General features: G+C 37.6%; 1 protein-coding gene across 1 annotated transcript in view; it reads right to left on the reverse strand.

Moving 5' to 3' along the window:
- Positions 1 to 9600: 9600 nt before the first annotated feature.
- LOC124170678 (erlin-1-like) overlaps positions 9601 to 21159 on the reverse strand; it is an 81101-nt gene continuing 69542 nt past the window's right edge. The window contains exon 7 of the mRNA XM_046549574.1: positions 9601 to 10876. Coding sequence (XP_046405530.1) covers positions 10596 to 10876 — 281 coding nt within the window. The 3' untranslated portion in view covers positions 9601 to 10595. The remainder of the gene's footprint in view (positions 10877 to 21159) is intronic.

Genomic DNA, 21159 nt, shown 5'->3' on the forward strand with positions numbered 1-21159 from the left:
GGTGGCCTTGCGTCGCTTTTTTATTTATATCGTATTATATTATTATTGTAGCCGTATCGTATTATATTATTACCGTATTATATTTTTGTCGTAATTAAAAATAATCAAGTAATATGTAAAATTTGAGATAGTTTTATGATAGACTGATTAAAAACATATTCAAGAAATGCTATCCCTGCAATGTTCAGCAATGTGGGCAGTCCCACAAGGGGGGGGGGGTGCACACCCCCTGTGCTCCCCAAATGTATCTGCCACAGGTGTAGGCTTTCATTTGTTACAGAGGAATGATGAGGATCAAATAGATCGACTGAGTAAGAAATGAGGAAGTCCTAAGAAGAGTAGGAGAGAAAATAAGCGTGATGAAAACTTTGATAAGAAGAAGAAATAGCCTAATTGGCCATTTCTTGAGTAGTGATCGCCTTATGAAGACAATTGTCCAGGGACAAGTGGATGAAAAGAAAGAAAAAGGAAAATAAAGAATAAAATATATGTAACAGGTATAGAAGGATGAGGAAGAGAAGAAATACATAGGTGTGAAAAGATGACCTGACAGGAGAACTTACAATGAGTGGATAGCTGTGTCAAAGCAATATTAGGATTGTTGACCATTGATAATGAATCTCAAAGCACCACGCAAAAATTACTATTTATGCACATATTAGGATGTTTGCCAACAGAATTATTATGGATAAAAGTTGACAGGGGCAGTAAGAAAGAAAAGTGTTCGCTCCTGCTTTTCTTCAAAATAAATCTAACTTGGAAGATTGAAATTTTTAGTTTAACAAAGAATACTTCATTTGCTTATTTTTCCCTAACAAATAGAAGAGTAACACTTATCAATAATTCATCACTAGGATGAAATTCATGAAAGAGGGAAACCAAAAATAGTCACTTACTTTAAGGCCTATTTACACGATAAATTAACACATATGAGTAAATGCCAATATGTATGAACACCAAAATGCACTGTGTAACCATCCGACAAGTGCGAATGCATGAGCAGAATATAGATCCTGTTCTAACTTGATGCATACATTTGCACATTTTATGTTCCGGTCCACAAAAATCGTTCATGCAATCATAAATTCACTCGTACGAGTTAATGCATCATGTAAACAGGCCTTAAGTGGTGTCCAGAGCCCCAAGGGTCAACAGCTCATCCCTTCCCCATTTCTAGTGACTGAAATACCCTCCACAATAACATGAGACTCATTTCCCCGCTACAAATTTTTCATTACTCCTCGGCTAAGGGCACCAAATCCTTAGCCCCGATATCTTAAGGTGCCAAGGGTCCTCTTCTGGTCTTCCTCCAGGCAGTGCTACCTTTCGATAGAAGCACACATTAAATAAATGCTACGCATTCTGCTGCCACAAACATCAACTTCGCAACCCCTTTCGACCAAATTTTAATAGTACAAAAAGATGTTGAACACCACCACACACTGGATAGACTATGAAATAAATAAAATATGTAAATTCATTTGTTATTCTCGGATTCTCAAATCCTTTAAAACATGTTGTGTGTTGACAATGGGCAGAGAGGTAAAAAAGGAATCATGCAACAATATGAAAAAACTGAATTTCTCCCTCTATCACTAAATGAACATTAAACACATCCATAAATAAAGAAATTAACTCAGCTGACAATAGGGGTAACAAAAGAATCATACAGCAACATAAAAAACTTAATTCCTTCTTCTAACACTAAATGAACATTAACATGTCCATAAATAAATCAATTAACAATAGATTTAGGAGAGACAAATTATTCATACAGAAAGATGAAAAAATAACTAAATTTCTTCTTCTGACACTATATGAACATAAAATGTATCAATTAACAAATAAATGAATCAGCTCCAGAATGTAACAATTACCCCGGTCAGCATTTATGGGTCACTGGGAAGTTAGTAAGTATGGAGGAGATGAACATGAAACAAGCCATAATGTATTTTCTCCTTGACTTAAGCCAGGAGAGCCTTTTAAGCATGGGGGAATGTGTTTATCTTGCTTTTGATTAAATATAAATCTCACACACGAGTTCAACAGATGCCGATAATAATATTATTAAGTTTTTATGGAGTTTAACACGAGGAAATTTTGCTTGGCTCAGGATGCGATGGTGGATATGTCTTCATTTACCTTATTAGGTTTCACCAAGTTTATTCTGATCTGCAAATATCATGTATGTAAAACAATTTGGAAGGTCTCTTATACTCGAGAACAAAACCGGCCCAAGGACAGGACCTTGAGGTACTGCTCTAGATGTTGTTTCTCAGTTGGACATGACTTCTTTAGAATCTTTGTCAGTTTAACGATGTCCATTTAAGTAGGAAAGGAACAAGTTGAGGGATGAATTTGAAAGTTTGAGATTTCTTATTGTAATACGAGAAGAGCATGTTTTACACTATCAAAGGCTTTACTAAAGTCAAACAGGACCAATATAGTCAACATCTTTTTATCAACAGCGTACTTAATATCTTCACTGGCTTAAATAAAGGCTGTCTGTATCGAGTACTTTTTATGAAAACCCAACTGAAATGTGTCGAATAACTGATGACTGGTAAGATAATCTACTACCTATGCATAAATTACCTTTTCTAGACGTTTTATAGAGGTACAGAAGATAGATATAGGTCGATAATCTACTGGAGAAGTAGGAGTTTTAACTTAACTCATCAGTTGAATCGAAGATGATTTCCGAACAGCAGGATATGTGCTAGATACGAATTGAAAATATTAAGTACAGCTGGAAACTCAGATGCAGATGATGCTTTCAGGCATTTCACCGTAATGTCATCAATTACAATGGAATTTGATTTGGCATTTGGTAAAAAATTCTGCAAGACGTCAGGGTTTATGCGGTTAAACTAAAAATTTGAGTCATTGAACAGAACAAGAGCTTCTAAGGATTGGATTTTAGGGGTATCGACACCATTTCCATTTGACAGGGAAGAGCCACTTGATGAAAAGTACTCATTCATGATCCTCCTCCTCACTGGTCAACAATCCTAGGATTGGTTTGATGCAGCTCTCCACTCAGTTCTCTTATCAGCTAATCTTTTCACACCTACGTATTTCTTCTCTTTCACATCTCTCTTTACTTGTTCCATATATTTTGTTCGGGGTCTTCCTTTTCCATTCTTGCCTTCCACTTGTCCTTCAACGATTGTCTTCATCAGGCCATCATGTCTCAAGATGTGGCCTATAAGGTTGTTCCGTCTTCTTATTAAGGTTTTCATGAGGCTTCTCTTCTCTCCTACCCTTCTTAGGACTTCCTCGTTACTAACTTGGTCGATCCATTTGATATTCATCATTCTTCTGTAGCACCACATTTCAAAGGCCTTATAAAAGGTAAGGCAAGAATATTCAACACTCCGAAGTCTTTCTCAGGATTTTTCCCATATAAATACGGAGCCTATTCCCAGTTTCATGTTGAAGAAATGAGAACTACCTGATTGCATGATACTTACTCCTTCATGTCTCAGATGAAGTGCTTTAAAATAGCAAGAACACTCACCGAAATTCAAATCAACACTTGAGTTATATTCGTTTAGCGTAAGATTAGCTGATGAGTAGTTGGATCGTGATGTACCCACATTAGAAAGACCGAAGTAAACGTCCAGGTCGTGACATATTTTTTTGTTGTAGTCATGGGCTTATCTCTACTTGATTCCACTATCTTCCTTTCAGATTATGTGTGTCAATTCACTTTCCTCTTCGTCTACAGCATCATATTCCTTGGAAACTTTCTCTTTTCCGCACTCAATCGGCTAATCTTATGCGACCTTAGTGTTGATTTGAATTTTAGTGAGTGTACTTGCTTGCGCAAAAGGCATATATAGCACTATTGCTGAGGCATGCAGGTATTGTAATAAGGTTCCTATATCCGTGGAACGGCAAATGACTTAATGAATAACTTTTATATCATTGACAAAGGTGATGGTGACTTCCATTGACGAAGCTAGTCCTTAGCGGCGAGTTAAAAAACCGTGTGAGAGAGAAAAAACGCAAGGCAAACGAGAAATGAGGAGGAAGAGATTATAAATTATAGATAAAAAGAAAGGGAAAAGTCGTTACTGAGAATAGAAGACTTAAGTCCGCTTTGGAGATGGGGAGCAGGCTGTGTGATTAGTCAAATTCTACAAGCAAACCTACCCAAACCGGTATAATACCTTTAATTAAAATCAGATATAGATCCATCCATAGCATTAGCACATCCCAGATCACATTTACAGAACAAAAAACATAGCTAACTACGGTTAAAAAGCTATGACTACGCCATCATCATCATCCTCACTGGTCAACAATCCTAGGATTGGTTTGACGCAGTTCTCCACTCCAGTTCTCTTATCAGCTAATCTTTTCACACCTACGTATTTCTTCTCTTTCACATCTCTCTTTACTTGTTCCATATATTTTGTTCGGGGTCTTCCTTTTCCATTCTTGCCTTCCACTTGTCCTTCGACAATTGTCTTCATCAGGCCATCATGTCTCAAGATGTGGCCTATAAGGTTGTTCCGTCTTCTTATTAAGGTTTTCATGAGGCTTCTCTTCTCTCCTACCCTTCTTAGGACTTCCTCGTTACTAACTCGGTCGATCCATTTGATTTTCATCATTCTTCTGTAGCACCACATTTCAAAGGCCTCTATCCTTGCTTTCTCCGCTGCGGTCATTGTCCATGCCTCACTTCCGTATAGGAGCATACTCCAGATGTAGGTTCTTATAAATTGTTTCTTTACTTCCATATTTAAGTTTCCCGCTGTAAGCAGGTCTCTCTTTTGGTGGAATGCTCTCTTCGCCTGGGCTATTCTGCTGATAATTTCTTTCTTGCTTCTCCCGTCACTAGTTATCTTGCTTCCCAAATAATAGAATTCATCCACCTCTATCAGTTTTTGCCTCCCTATTTTAATGTTGGTCCTGACTTCTTCTTTTCTGCTGCATACTAAGATCTTGGTTTTCTTCGTGCTTATTTTCAGTTGATATCTACTCATTACCCTACCCATATTAACCAGAATATTTTTCAAATCCTTCTCTGTTTCTGCTATAATGGCTATGTCATCAGCAAATCTTAGCATGCTAATTTTTTCTCCAGTCTAATGAAATCCGAAGACTGAATTGTTGTCAGTCTGTCTACCTAGTCCAAAATTTCTTCGCTCACACCATGGGTCATTTGAATTTGTGAGGTTAGAAAGAGGTGAGGCTTACTTATTAAGAATGAATCTTCATTTTCATCCCTCTTTGATTTTCAGGTGCATTCACGTGGAATGCCCGTTGCTGGCGTCAACGGCTCAGCACCAATAAGCGCCAATAGGAACTACTAAAAGTTTGCTTTGTTTTATGTGTGTCTGTTCACACACAAAGCTTTTCCAAACTTGAAAGTGCTGGCAGTGAGTGCCGAACGGCAAACCAGAATGCTTGAAACATTATTTCCAGTGCCTACAACACCGGCAGACTCCAACCATGTAGGACTGAAGTGCAGTGCAGAGCGTGGACAGGGACTTTCACCAGTTCCAATTTCTCCAGTTCCTTGATAATATTCCATAAACTCTTTCTAGAACATAGTAAAATATCTCTAATTCCATTCTCAAGTATGAAAAGGATCTAGCTTTGTCACGCTTCAACTTAGGATAGAGATGGTGGTACTCGCCTACATTCTTTTATTTGATATTAATATCATGCTCCCCTACTCTCTTCCTATCTTGCTTAAACTCGACGCTTTCTGATAAAAAAACTTCATCATCACTGGACGAAGACATCTTGACAACTGAGGACTAGAACTGGTTCCCAGGTTTTTACGTGAAAGGCCAAAATAATTGCCTGCAATTATTAACACCAGAAACAAGCTGCTGGTTTTAAGGTGCTCGTAACCAATGTTTTACATGAACGCACCCTTAGATAAGACCAAAGAGAGATGAAGATGCCCAATGAATCAACAAAAACACTGCATCGCCTTATCGGAGTGATCAATGGTCTCACTATGCATCCATATTTCGGTAGGTTACTATTTGTGTTGGTGTCATTCTTCATCATTTCAACAGATATTAATAAAAATGTATCATGCTATGCTCATTTTTGTAACACCTAAACATAATTTTATAAGCCCCCACATAAGTTTCAATGATGCACTGTGTGCCATGTACCCTCAAGGGCATCCATACTCACTACTACCATAAGGGAAAGTAGATGCCAAACACCAACATGCTCACAGCATACACAAAAGAGAAAAACCCATTGCAGGCCATTCACATCTTCCACAAATGAGTTCATACTTCGTGGAGTTGCAGCATATGTTGGATAGGCAGGGATAAGTAAGATTTTATTTTTCTTACACCCATAAGTTGGCGGTATGAGGTCTTATTAAGTAAAAAGTAACAGACACTGTTTAAAAATTTCGAAGACATATTAAAGTCCCAAACGCAGTTAGGCCAAAAAGGGGTTAAAAATATTTCTAGGCAGAGTAAATAAACTTGGAAGAGGTAAGACGAAAAAATGGTCAAAGGATAAATTTATTATCGAGTGAAAAATGACAGGGTAGAACTCTTGACTATTAAATGCATTACTCCTGAAAACACACAACTCGTAATATAATCTGGATTAAAGGTGCAATTGACACCTTACATCACTATACACTCTACTAATTACATATCAGCATAAAGCAATCTTTGATAAAAACTCTTCCCTAGCTCTAGAGTTCAATGCACACTTTTTGTCAGTCACAGAGTTATAGAATTACTGGCATTGATCCCTCAATTCTGCTCTTTTCTATTCACCTAAATTACATAGATCATTAAGGATAAATTGCTGTTATGATTACAAATAATCCAAAAGAGAGAAAGAAATGCTTTACCTGATAAAGAGGCAAGTATAAGTAAGATAGTTACAGAAGGTACTGAAGGGGATTCTATTAAAACTCAAGTTGGTTAAGACACCACTAATAGCAGTACATATTACCTACAATAACAATGATAATATGACCAAAACTTTTATTACTGAATCAACTCTTCTTGCAATATCATAATCAAAGATATTACAAAAAAATCAGTAAAATTAATGTATCCTGGAGAAATATTCCAAGCTTTCCATTACCCTATTGACGCCAATGACTCTCCGTCATCTTCTGACAATATTTACCTAAAAAACGAACCCAGTATAAGACAAACATTCAGACTGAATGCAAAGGCACATTAGTATGACCAAGTTCTTGAAAATTAAGCAATAGCAACATGAAACTAAAATGTGTCAATTTGTTTACTAAATTATTTTAATAAAAGGTTAAGGATAAATTTCTCCAACATATGACCTCGCTATTACTTCACAAGGGTGGTAGTTTACTAACTTTACCATTGAGGTACAGTCAAAGCAGCCAAATGGAACTGCTAACGGTTCATCCATTCCCTAAGATAGTTCCAGAAGCAGCCTCTAACGTTTGGACTTCTATCATTGGTATGGCTGAGGACACTAAGCTCATTTGCTCACAGATACCTTTGACTTTTGAATGCTTCCAAAGTCAATAAATGAACAAAGAAGGAAATTCAGTGAAGTCAGCTCAATTCAGTGAAACCTTGAGTAGGATTTAAAACTATTACAAATACTAGGGTCGTAATTTGCAAATAATATTCTAATCAGTCCTGGTAAGGATAAAAAGAAAGTAATTGCAGGTTTAAGAGATTTTTACATTTCCATGAGCCATGCATCACATGGTCACAGTAATACCACAATAATTCACTGAAGTAAGCAAGTAATTCACTACCTGCTTAAAGGCAGCAAGAGCACTTGGTAGGTATTCAAAAAATTTCTCACGATTTGGCCGCAACCCACGGCAGTCCTCAGATACCGCAAAAAGATTCTCAAGCACAGTAGTGGAATGCTTCTATCCAAATAAGTCACACAGGCCTCCGTGGAGAGCAATGAGGTTAGAAGTTAATAAAGCAGCACGAGTAATAAAGTGAGTGCGGCACCTTCCTCCTCCAGAACGACAGGCTGCCAACATTCATCCTATTTCTCTTTGCCTACTTCTTCTATCAGCATACAGGTGAATTTTGACGTGTATTTTTAGTGAGGATTCTGAAGAATCAACGTTGTTTGATGGTTTAAAAAAATTTCAAACATTCTACTCATCAAAATTCTTGACTTCCCATGAACTAAGCAGGCCCATATGGAACTAAGCTTGGCTGCATACTTGTGCAAGAAGAATAATTTTAGGAGATATCAACTCATAAACTCAAGTGTATTAAAATATTAATTAGTCACTAAATATGAAGAATTTTTCTCCTCAAGTGATACCAAGTTAAAACTATCACCTACCAAGATGTTAACATGATGGAGAACAGTACAAGCCATTTCAAGGGCTACTGATGAGAGATCAGTTTCCCAAACTCTTTGTTGTAGACACTCAAGGCTAACACAAAATATGTATCTCCAGTACCTCAACAAGCAGGGCAGCCACCCTGGGTGCCAAAATCAACTTGAAGCTCATAGGACCTTGAACCTTCACGTATCACACATGAATTAGCCCCAGGCACCAAGTATGCTTAGTACACCATGGTGAACATATACAGGCGGTCCCCGACTTTCGTACACAATGCGTTCCCGAAAACTTGTACGAAAGTCGAATTGTACGAAAGTCGAACCATTGACTTCCATACTAATTAGGGGTTACGTTCCAAAAGAGCGGAATTTACGTACTAAAACCTTTTTTTCACGGAATTCATTTCAATTGACTTAATTTTAATAATATATTAATAAAACTCCTCAAATCATCTAATTTATTTCTAAAATACGCAGAAAATGCAAATATAAGTTTAAAAAACAAGAACTCCGTTGGCTATCGAGTGAAACTTCCTCTTGGCGTTTAAGTTGACATTCCACTTATTACGTCCACTATATATATAAAAGGACATATCAAGTAGCATAAAAAAATGTATTCGTTGAACCCGCACTCTGGATACCTTTTAATTTTTACACCAAAATTCGATATTTGGCAGGTGACATTCGTGATCGCGTATATTCCGCATGTTATTCAAAAAAGACAAAATACAAACGAAATTCGGGTGATATTTCGTGCAATATCGTTGCTGAAGGTTTACATGAATTAAACAGCACTCAAACGAAAAAACACAATTAGAAAGAAGGTCTCACTATAGTTTTATTGAAAGCTATTCAATGATGTCTAGTCAACTTCTTTTGAAAAATATCTTCAATGAAGGCTTTCCTCTTCTCTTGATAAAGGAGCCTATAGCAGGCAGTCTCTCTCCCAAATAAATCACCTAGATCAGAGTCAATTACCAACAATTTCCTTCATTATATACGTTCATATTGTTCGCATATACTGCCGATACTGCAATTTGAAATAATTGAATGTTGGGATGCGCAATAAACATAGCGGGAATTTAAAAAAAATTACGGACCAGCGTCCGAAAGTCCGAATTTAGCGTACGAAAGTCGAGTAAAAGGTGTTAATTTTGAACGTACGAAAGTGCGAATTGTACGAAAGTCGAGTGTACGAAAGTCGAGGACCGCCTGTACAGGGTTTTCACTAATTACTGCTTGCATTAGATTGAAAATACACACAAAAGTGTATAACAGGAAAAAAGACAATTGTGGGAAACACTTTTATTTTTTTAACTGATACACACAAAAAAACAAATGTGTACCAATACCAAATACCCTCAAAAATACAGGGTAAAAATATTACAATCACAAACAAATTTTTGCTGGCACAGTAAAAAAATGTGCCATTGTCAGAGTGAAGAAAAATATGCACCACTTGTTTTTACTTGAAACGACAGGCAGACACACCAAATATCACAAAAAGTTTATAACAAAAAATGGCACTAATAAATGAGAAAAAATTGAAGATTTAGAAAATTTAAATCTTTTGAAAACCACTAATTATCCTGAGAAAATCCTGGAAACAGCAAATTCATAAGTCAAAGAAAACTGCAAGAGCCATAACCCAAGACCATTCAACCTTATTAACAAAAATATTGGCCCAATTGTCCAGACATCTGCAAGCCTGACTGCACGGATCAATCCACCTCATTTGACAAATGAGCACCTACATTTTTGGCAAGGCTTCACAATCCATCCACCAGATTATAATGACACATTTTCATGCTATTCATTTCTAAAGCTTCCAATACTCATTGCTACACTGCAATATCAAATCCACACCCTTCCCAAATTTAATTAAACATGTATTTATTAAGTCTTTATCGAATATATAGCCACTATTCTTTATCCTCCAGTCACGCAAATTAAAAATTTAACTTACACACAGGACCAATAGCCAAAATCAAAATGTATTCCAAAAGACACATACATGGAATAAGCCTCGGTACATTGTGATCAAAAAAACTTCCCAGTAAATGTGTCATTGGCAGTGAGCTTTGAATTTGGGGTTTCTGATGGATAACACACACAACCCAACAATTAGCATGACTCTTGAGGATAGTCGGGAGTCATTTTCAGCTAAATCAGTCATCATATTGAAATACAGTCTTACATAACACAAGAGGCAAATGGTAGTTGAACATTGATGGAATGAAGTTAGTCTTAAAAGTTTTGTTAATCTATACCACAAAAGTCATTTTTTAATTCTGTTTTGGATGGCCCGGGGAAACATCAGACTTAGCAACATTTCTCTCAACCATCGTATCTTCCATATCAACTTCTTTGGTGCTACAACCACCTTGAACGTACAACTTTGGTATTTCGGATCCATAAAATATTTTAGTGTTTGAAGATATGTACTCATATTTCTTAAGTTCTAAATAGCTCTTTGTCAGAAGTATACTGTTTGCTTCAGCTTGCTTCTGCATTTGATAGAACTCAGCATCAGAACGGCTCTTCTGTCGGGCAACATGCATTTCATCTGGAAAGAATAACAAGTTACAAATATTTTCCACATAAATGACTCACTGCTTTACGCCACTGAGTTCCCTCAAATTATAAACGTAATTTATGCACACTAATAATGCTGCAGATTTACCTTCAGAATAGGATTCAAGGTTATTATTGATAGAAAGTTAACTTCTCACCAGCAAGCCTTGCTTAGAAAATACATACAGTAAAACCTCGATATAACGACACCCAACGGTGCACTAATAAACACTCGCTATAGCGAATTTTCGCTTTACCGGAGGTGGAGCAAATAATTGCCAATATACCTGTTGCGAACAGATATACAGGAACAGGAGTGGTGTGGCGACAGATAAACATCTATCCGATAAACGTAAGCATAAATCCAGACGAAAGGCGATGTTTATTGGCATCACTAAATTTCCTTACTCAAATAACGACCAACTATTCAAACAATTTATAAGCGCCGCACTGAATAAAAATCATGCAAAGCATTGTTTCGTCATCATTATATTTATCGAACGACAGTTTACCACATAAATTTGAGACTGAGCACTCCATTAACTTCATTTCTAATAGATCGCTAGCAATTACAGAGGTTAAGGAGTCTTCATGAAAGTCTTCCGGCGGTGAAACCCCCGCTATGGCGAGAGCCAACACCGAAAGGGTCTCGTAAAAACGAATTTTTTAACACGCTTATTATAGGGTCAATTGACAGTGCATCGGCTATCTCTCGTTATAGCGGGGGTGTCGCTATAGCCCGTACTCGCTTTAACGAGGTTCCACTGTATAGATCATCCCACTTGCCAAACTGATCAAATATACATATATACCTAAAACTAATGTAATATAAATATATACAGTAAACTCTTGATTTTACGAAGTCAGTGGGACCGGAAAATTGGCACTTCGTAAAATCGAGTTTCGTAAATTCAAACCTTTTTCATAAGTCACGAAAAAAATGTTCGCTTTTGTTTCTTCCGCCGTTTTTTGTCTTTAGTGGTCTTATTTAAATGTTTTCAGTGGTTATTCTCGGTATAATTCATAGAAAAGGCTTTTTGCTATCGATTTATGATGTGAAAAATCGTTAAATAATTTAACCACCATAAAATTCCCATTTCTTGTTCATACTTCAACATCAACGATCGCTAAAGAAATTCCCGACCAGTTTAGAAAACGTAATCAAATAATGAATTGCAATGTTTATTATAAGAATTAACAGTAATAAATTTGTGGTTAGGAGCCAATAGCTACTATTAAGTATGCAAAAGATAGATATTTGTTTCTGACACCCACGGAATTTTAGCGGCAGCCGGCCTAACCGCCATTTATGTCGCCCTCTATCGCTCAGTGACGAGAAAAAAAGAAAAACAAGGGTCTTAGCCCGTTTCCAAAATAACCTTCGTAAGTTAATATTTCGAGTTACTTCGTATTTTCAGCAGAATGTGCTCTATTTTCACTGAGATTCAATTACGATCATAAATAACGTAGGATGTGATTATCTTCTGGCGAATATTTGAAGTAAATTCTGTTTGAGTTCTCCGTCCGACTACTGTGGTCCATCATCTTCGCAGACGTTGCCATAAAAAACTTAATTCTTCATCAGGACTGTATTCTTCATACCGGGTGTGAGGTGACCTGTTCATATAGTATGTTTCTCTCCTTTTATGCCGACAGGAGCAAGGTTCCAACCGGAAAACGACAGGAGAAACATCTTACAGTATCGGAGAAATATAGATATAAACGTTATTATCCACATTGATTGTTTTCCTACAAGAGACGTTTTATCATTTCTCAACGTGGTTAAGTATTGGTTCGCAAGCGTGAATTCCAAAAAAATGACACGCAAAAACCTGTACCGTCACCTCATTTAGTTTTCGTGTTCCTTTCTCCGCCGTATTGAAAGTTAGGCAAAGGATCATTGACATAGAGAAAAGATTTTCTTAGTTTTAGCACTAAAAAATAGTCGCGCCATAATCGTAAATAAATATAGTGTGGAAAGAGCAAAGAAATTAATTTCAATTGAAAAGTCAGCTGAGAAGAAGAGAGACAATTATAAGCGCGGCACCATTTTCCCGATAGTGGAAGATACTTCTTCCGCCTCTCTCCGGTTAATAACTTCCCCCCGTTGCAGGTAAAGATGAACCATGCCCTTCTCCACAATCGGAGAACGTTCCCAGTGGGTGGGGTGAATAAGAGTGGGATGGGGATTGCCTGAGGGAAGAAGTGTGGTCAGTACAAGCACTGGTGAAGGGGGCATGACAAAGAAGGGTGGGGAAATGGCCTTCAGCTCTGCCTCAGTCTACTTTTGGGGGCCGTATTTTTTTGCGACGCACACAAGCTCAGTCTCCTTAGGGAGGGAGTGAATGGGAAATGCTGGGAAAGGAGGGGTTTGGGATGCGTAAGGTGGGTGTCAGCAAGATCAGCCAAAGGCGGCAGGAGGGAAGGGACGGCTTTGGAAAGACGGAACCCCAGCATGGGAGAACGGGGAAGCGCGTGAGAAGAAAGTTCATGGTTAGACTTGGAAGTGCGTCTTCATTACGAGAAGCCTGAAATATAAATTGGCGGTAAATAGAGCCCAGTACTTAAGATATTTAAGTTGTTCATTCACAAAGGCCAATATATACACGAAAAGATATTATGGCGCGGATTGCATGTATCAACGTCCATTTCGGGATGTTATTAATTTCTGTTCCCATTTATAAAAGTAGCAAATAGATTTGAAAGAATGATAATCATGAATAAAAATATCTAAATCGATATCCAAACGCACATGAGCAAAATAGATGAATGTATACATACCGATCCATCGCAAGTAATACCGCTCAAGCTTCTTCCGGTATAGGACTTTAAAATCCTGGATAATGCCTTGGTCCAAGGGCTGGGACTTGCTAGTCGAGTTCGGGGGTAAAAAGAGGACTCGAACATTAGCCAATTTTCGATCTTCCACGTATTTATGAACGGTGGCATTATCCATTATTAAAACAATTTTGCTGTTCTCTCCAGAAATTTTTCTCTGTAGACGTATAACCGTTTGCTGGAAAATTTCTCGGGTCATCCAGCTGTTTTTATTTGCATGGTAAAAAACGGGGAGGGCTTCCAATTTTACATGCTTTAAGCACCGTGGCCTTTCAAATTTCCCAATGACAACGGGCTTATTTTGTCCGTGCCCGTTTGGTTGACGCACAGCCCCACAGTAACACGCACTTTACTCTTTTTCCCCCCATGGCACCTTTGCCCTTTGAAACCCAGGGTTGCGTCAGGTAATGCATTAAAAAATAGCCCAGTTTCAGGGGCCAGCGAGGGTGAGCTCGTCGAGGAAAGGGTCCCGGATTAGGGACCCTTCGAAGTGCTTCGGCGAAAAGTAGTCAAGTAGTCTTCGAAGTACGTTCACAGCAGTGCAAAGGGTTAATTAGGGGTGTACGAAATACTCCGCGCGACCTTCCTGACATGTTAAACTACGAATTATTGTCGATGCTATGTTTACGAACAGGCACGTAAATAGGGGCATAATGTCAGCCGCGATAGTTTAACTGAACTCCTACTCCCCCTAAATTCCCACAGTGAGGTTTTTGGCGACCCATTTCTCTCCAAAGTTGCATTATCATTTACGATTTCGCACTTTTGATGGACCACAGTTGGAAGCGCTGATTTTTTAGCTACTTACGCCGGCGTAACTAGTTTTGTTGACAAATTTTTCGCCGTAGTTCGTATAAACGAATGCCATTTGCTCCTAGGGACCGAGCCGAGGTTCGTAAATTCAAAAAATTTCGTATAATCGAAACTTCGTATAATCGAATAGCGCCATGTATTTAGCATAGGCTTTTCACCGGGACCGCAATATCACTTCGTATAATCGAAAACTTCGTAAAATCCTGCTTCGTAAAATCAAGAATTTACTGTATGTACATACATTCCAGCAAAACATAGTTTCATAACTGATTTCAAGAACTTCATTTCTGGGAAATTAACTGATTAACTAAACTTTGCAGCAAATAATCAAAGAAAATGTTCTTTGTGATCTAACTAATAGAAAATATGATTCATTCAGCTAATTCCTATGTGGTGCATAATAGCCTACAGATTATATCATTCTCTACCCTGAGGATCAAACATACCTAGCTGCCATACTCCTTTGGCAAGGCTGTCATGAGCCAAGGGAGAAGGGGGAATCCAAGGCTCAAAGCTCTTTTAGGAGAGAGAACATTGGGAGAGATCCATCCCCTTGAGACCACAATCCCCTCAATGAACCAACCTTTCCAGTCATGACCCTTTTGGTTTTCACCACACAAAAATACTCTTTAATTGTTTCAAAAAAAGGTGCGAATCTATTAAACAACTAAACCAAATGCACAAAAGATTCTCATGGCTTTCAACTGGCAGAAAAGGCATTAGGGCCTCACCCAAATACTGCTAAGGGAAATTAGAATTGTCATTGGGCTGGCTTTCCACATAAATATACATATCTTGCACTAATCCTATGGATAAAATTTAAGTCTCAAACAAGGACGCCGACTTGCAAAAAATATTGGGGGGGCCCAAACCGGGGATCTTGCCCAGGAAAATTTTATAAGTAGTGAGTTTTAAGTTTTTTAAGCATTTTAAAAGAGCCATATGAACAACATTAGAACCCTGATAACTCGAATCTCGATATCTGGACACTCCGGGGAAAATCGACAAGCCTGGCACATTTTTTCCTCACACCCATAACAAATTTTTGAGGGGGCTCAAGCCCCCTCAGGCCCCATAAAGTCAGCGCCACTGGTCTCAAATCATCAGAAAATGTTTTTCAAAGACCACAGTCATTAACTGCACTTTACGTACTTCAATTTAAAAACTATTAACATGCCCCTGCGATAATCTTTGAAGCCATAGTAATAAGAAAACTGGATTGATGCGCAATCATGGACCAATAAGCAGCTGCGACACAATGTATCTCTATGATGACATTTTCAAGTATGTACATAACTCTAGATGACAATTTACTAAATTTTTGCATATAAATAGGGTGGTTTCCTATTATCTTTTTATTGCCTAAATTGAAAGATTATTACTCTTGGAGTACGTATTTCACGCTTTTAGATTTTTAAATGATGATATCTATTTTTCGCGATTAAAAGAAAAGTGAAAATTTTCAAGCACGCAAAAACGCGATGGCTAAGTATGAATGCTGGGAAAACTCCGTGTGACGTCGTTCTGGTTCCCGCTGCCGCAAGTGAGGTGACCTTGGAGCGAGGCTTTGAGCACCAATACGACGCAGGATACTAGCAGGTAGCAGAGTACCCTGCTAGCTGGTAGTGCTTGGCTTAAATAAGGATTATTAATACCTTATCAAACGAAGAAAACTTTCCAACTTTAGCCAGTTTTAATAGGTGATTATTAAGACATGTTTCCCTGAGCTCTGTGCCTTATGCATGCATTGGTAATCTCAGACGATGTAAAACTCCTATCTACTCGCATAGAAACTAGGTCCCTGTGACGTCACGTGGAGTGGAATCGCATGGGCGCCAATCTGGCCTTTTTCAAATGAGGATAAAATTGACCACTGCCATTCGTCTAAACTGGGATTTTTAAAACCAAATAATTTGTGTATTATGAATACAGTAATGGTGGGCAACGAATCGCAATCAATGCCTTTCGTTTTCTTTGATGAAGGAAACTACCCTACTACGCCATACTGTGAGTAAAAACCACCTAAAATCGGGTGAATAAGTAACTGCTTAAAAGCATTATAGTAATGCTATGAATGGATAACAACCCTCGTCCTTGGCTTTTGTAGGATGATATAGATGAAAATTACTCATAACAATGAGTAAGGAATATAGTGTGCAGTTATAAAGGTAATGGAGAATGGGATGTGACTTTGAAAATATTTATCTTAACATCCTCATTCCTAAAAAAACTGAGGTACTCAGACTCTCTTAACAACAACTCCAAGTTCCACTTGCCTCACGAAGACCAGCATCCTGAGGAGTCATCTGTAGAGTGCATAGGTTATTTGTATATTTGTATATGTAATTTAGTAGTCCCTCATGCAGACCACCACTTGGAATGAAATTTCCCTCAGTTTAGTAAATAAAAACACAGCAAAAAAAATGAATTAAGCACAGGTCATCATTCACAATTTCAATGAGTCTAGATGCTGGGGAAGGAAAATATCAAAAATTTCCATCCGTACCTTAATTTACATTTTCATAATACCTCAAGGGGGTTTGGCTTGGAGTATTTGTCCCAATTATCCACTAAGCTCCATGCAAGTGATATCTTCCTAAGGCTTAAGCCGTAGACAACGCAAAGATGCAAAGGACAACGGCCATGCACAATTGACTCACTCACTCTATAGTAAATAGCTGGAAACAAATTTGCAGTCCAACTAATCTTCAGATTCCACCCTCACACGAACCAAGCTTGAGGAATGATTCAGCAAGCCATTTGATGAGCTGCATCATTACTTTGTTATTTAACAGTGACACTTAAAATTGAGTGACTGAGCAAGAACCAATTTGAGTCAGGATACAAAAGAGAAGAAATTTTAGTAGGAAGGAAGGGCTGAAATTATTGAGGAACAAAATAGTGAAAGTGCCCCTGCGAGAAGGCTAGTTGGATTTCTTACATTTTTGGAAACCACAAATACATGAAATTTAAAAATTTTGAAGAGTGGCACAAAAGTAACCTAACTGTGGGCTAAAGATGAAGTGAAAAGACAACTAAAAAAAAATTAAAAATTTTAAAATAGGGTACTCCAATCACAATCACTGACAAATAGGAGAGTGAATAACATACTATAAAACTATGTATATGAGTGAACATAATACATACAAAAATGTACTAATGCATGTAAATGGAGGGTAAATTTGCCTGTTTAAGAGTGGTTTTAGATTGCCAGATTGAAAAATATTAAACATAATTGCCTCATTAAAATCCAGTTAGTTGTACACTAATAAAGGAAAAAGCCTCGAAAATTGCTAGTAAATTACAAGATTTCATTGCTAGCAATGGCTGGCTCAAAAAATTTCAAGCATGTACCACAATCCACTTCCAGAGAAAACCAGGTGAATCTGGTGACCTAAGTGATACAGCTTGTTGTGATTGAAAGTAGAGATTAAAATGCATAATAAATTCGAGAAAACAGCAGTAAGTTTTTAACATGGACAGAAATGGGCTATTTTTCCACACACTGCCACCTAATTCCTTGACACCATAAAAATAGCACTACAAAGATGAAAAGATAATAATAATAATAATAATATTTTATTGGTCACAGAAAAGATATGAATATACATATATAGGACCCGTCAGGAAAACATAAAAATCAAATCAAAAATACAAAGTAACTCACAATATATATATATATATACATATGTTACATTAGTTGCGAGGCATCCTCAAAGAATTCATCAATTGAATAGTAGCAATGATCTAAAAGATATTTTTTTAATTTTGCTTTGAAAAGGCCAGGTCTGATTTCGTCTTTGATTGATTTAGGTAATTTATTATAAATTTTAATACTCATATTGATAGGCCCTCTACTGAAGAGAGAAAGATTTTGTTGCCTCACTGCGAGCTCATTTCTACTTCTTGTATGATAATCATGAATATCGTTATTCAAGGTAAGGCACAACTTTTGTTTAAATTCTCTAATTAACATCACAGCATAATAAATATATATACAAGGAAGGGGAAGGATCTGTAACCTTTTGAAAAGATTACGGCAGCTAGCTTGTTTTTTAGCTTTGCATAATATTCTTTATGATGATAACAGAACGACTAACTATTTGCTTTGGTGTGAGCAAGGAAAAAATTAGTGGATGATTCGAGTGGTCTCTTTGGCTGAGATGTCATGAACGTAACTTAATCTTACACGAGGTCTCTCATGTACCTTAATAATACATGAGAGACCTCATGTGAGATTAAGTTATGCGGATATTGGTACGCAAATGCATTTTTGTATGATACCTTACACAATTACTTTTAACTGAATTGAAATTGTAATTGAAACTTTAGCAGCAAAGCAGTAACCCAAAGGTCTGAAGAACACTTCTTCTAAAAAACTCTTCTCCCACAAATGGGAAATAAAATAAAAAATATACACATTCATGACAAAAAATGTCATTTCTACATGCATTAGTACTTTTTTGTATCACATTCACTCCTCTCATATTTTCATAGTATGATATTCACTCCTCTATTAGTCACTGATCGGAGTACCTTAAGATTCTTTCTTCTTCTCTGTACCATTGCAATCTTTAAAGAATGTACTCGTAGGTGTTGGAGCTCAAAGTACTGCCTGCTTGAAGAATAATAAAGTGGTAAAACTTCTGGAGAGGGAATATGCCCACATGCATACCAAATAGGGAAGTGTAAGAAGAACTTTTTGATCTTGAGTCGAGTATCAAGTCAAGTTCAGCATGGTAATTTCTATACCAGGTAACATAACAATGCATGCACCAACATATTCTCATTTTTCCAATCCCCAATTGAATTTTCTCTTCTGAACACTTAGCCTGATGTAAAAAGGAAAAGATGATTAGGAACGTTGATGGAAATTGAGTCAGAATAAGGTGACGAATGAAAATTGATGCGTCTCAAATAGTTCCATTGCCAAAAAGGGTCAGGCTCTGCCACTGATGAAAAGGTATTTGGCAGCCACATGGGCAGTTAAGGCTGTTTTACACAGGGCACCTCATTGTGCAGGCCTAGCACTGAAAACATACTGACATTGCGAGAATGCAAGATTGGAATTATAGCAGGGGCTATTTTGCCATCTCGCATCTATGCATTCCCGCATGCATCCTAGCAATTCACCGCTTCACATAATACAATTTTGATTGTGCCTTCGTACATACATCAGATTGCACAATGATGTGTCCTGTGTGAAACAGTGTTTATAGTAGTAGACTGCTACACATTAAAGCAAGCTGATACTCCAACGCATAGGCAATAGAATGGTTTATCAATTTGGAAACAATATTCTTAATGAGTTAGATGATAGCACTTCCTGTTGGCAGACAACTTTGTCACCAAAACTACTCGACTCAAAATTAGCAATAGTACTCAAATCACTAGAGTCGAGTACCAATAACTCGGCTAAAATTACTGAGTACACACACTTCCCTAATACCAATTGTTTCTTACATTTTAATTTGGGTCATCATCATCACTGGTCAACAATCCTAGGATTGGTTTGATGCAGCTCTCCACTCAGTTCTCTTATCAGCTAATCTTTTCACAACTATGTATTTCTTCTCTTTCACATCTCTCTTTACTTGTTCCATATATTTTGTTCGGGGTCTTCCTTTTCCATTCTTGCCTTCCACTTGTCCTTCGACGATTGTCTTCATCAGGCCATCATGTCTCAAGATGTGGCCTATAAGGTTGTTCCGTCTTCTTATTAAGGTTTTCATGAGGCTTCTCTTCTCTCCTACCCTTCTTAGGACTTCCTCGTTACTAACTCGGTCGATCCATTTGATTTTCATCATTCTTCTGTAGCACCACATTTCAAAGGCCTCTATCCTTGCTTTCTCCGCTGCGGTCATTGTCCATGCCTCACTTCCGTATAGGAGCATACTCCAGATGTAGGTTCTTATAAATTGTTTCTTTACTTCCATATTTAAGTTTCCCGCTGTAAGCAGGTCTCTCTTTTGGTGGAATGCTCTCTTCGCCTGGGCTATTCTGCTGATAATTTCTTTCTTGCTTCTCCCGTCACTAGTTATCTTGCTTCCCAAATAATAGAATTCATCCACCTCTATCAGTTTTTGCCTCCCTATTTTAATGTTGGTCCTGACTTCTTCTTTTCTGCTGCATACTAAGATCTTGGTTTTCTTCGTGCTTATTTTCAGTTGATATCTACTCATTACCCTACCCATATTAACCAGAATATTTTTCAAATCCTTCTCTGTTTCTGCTATAATGGCTATGTCATCAGCAAATCTTAGCATGCTAATTTTTTCTCCAGTCTAATGAAATCCGAAGACTGAATTGTTGTCAGTCTGTCTACCTAGTCCAAAATTTCTTCGCTCACACCATGGGTCATTTGAATTTGTGAGGTTAGAAAGAGGTGAGGCTTACTTATTAAGAATGAATCTCTTTTCTATGAGCAGTCTTAGGGCCAATATTGCTTCCCTTGTGCCTTTGTTTTTCCTGAATCCAAATTGGTCCTCATCCAAGTACTCTTCTGCTTTTCGTTCTATTCTTCTATAGATGATCCTTGTCAGTATCTTTGACGCATGTGTAGTAAGGCTAATGGTCCTAAAATCTTCGCACTTCTCCGCTCTTTTCTTCTTAGGAATAGGGATT

Source organism: Ischnura elegans, chromosome X (assembly GCF_921293095.1).
Source record: "Ischnura elegans chromosome X, ioIscEleg1.1, whole genome shotgun sequence".
Taxonomy (NCBI): Eukaryota; Metazoa; Arthropoda; class Insecta; order Odonata; family Coenagrionidae; genus Ischnura; species Ischnura elegans.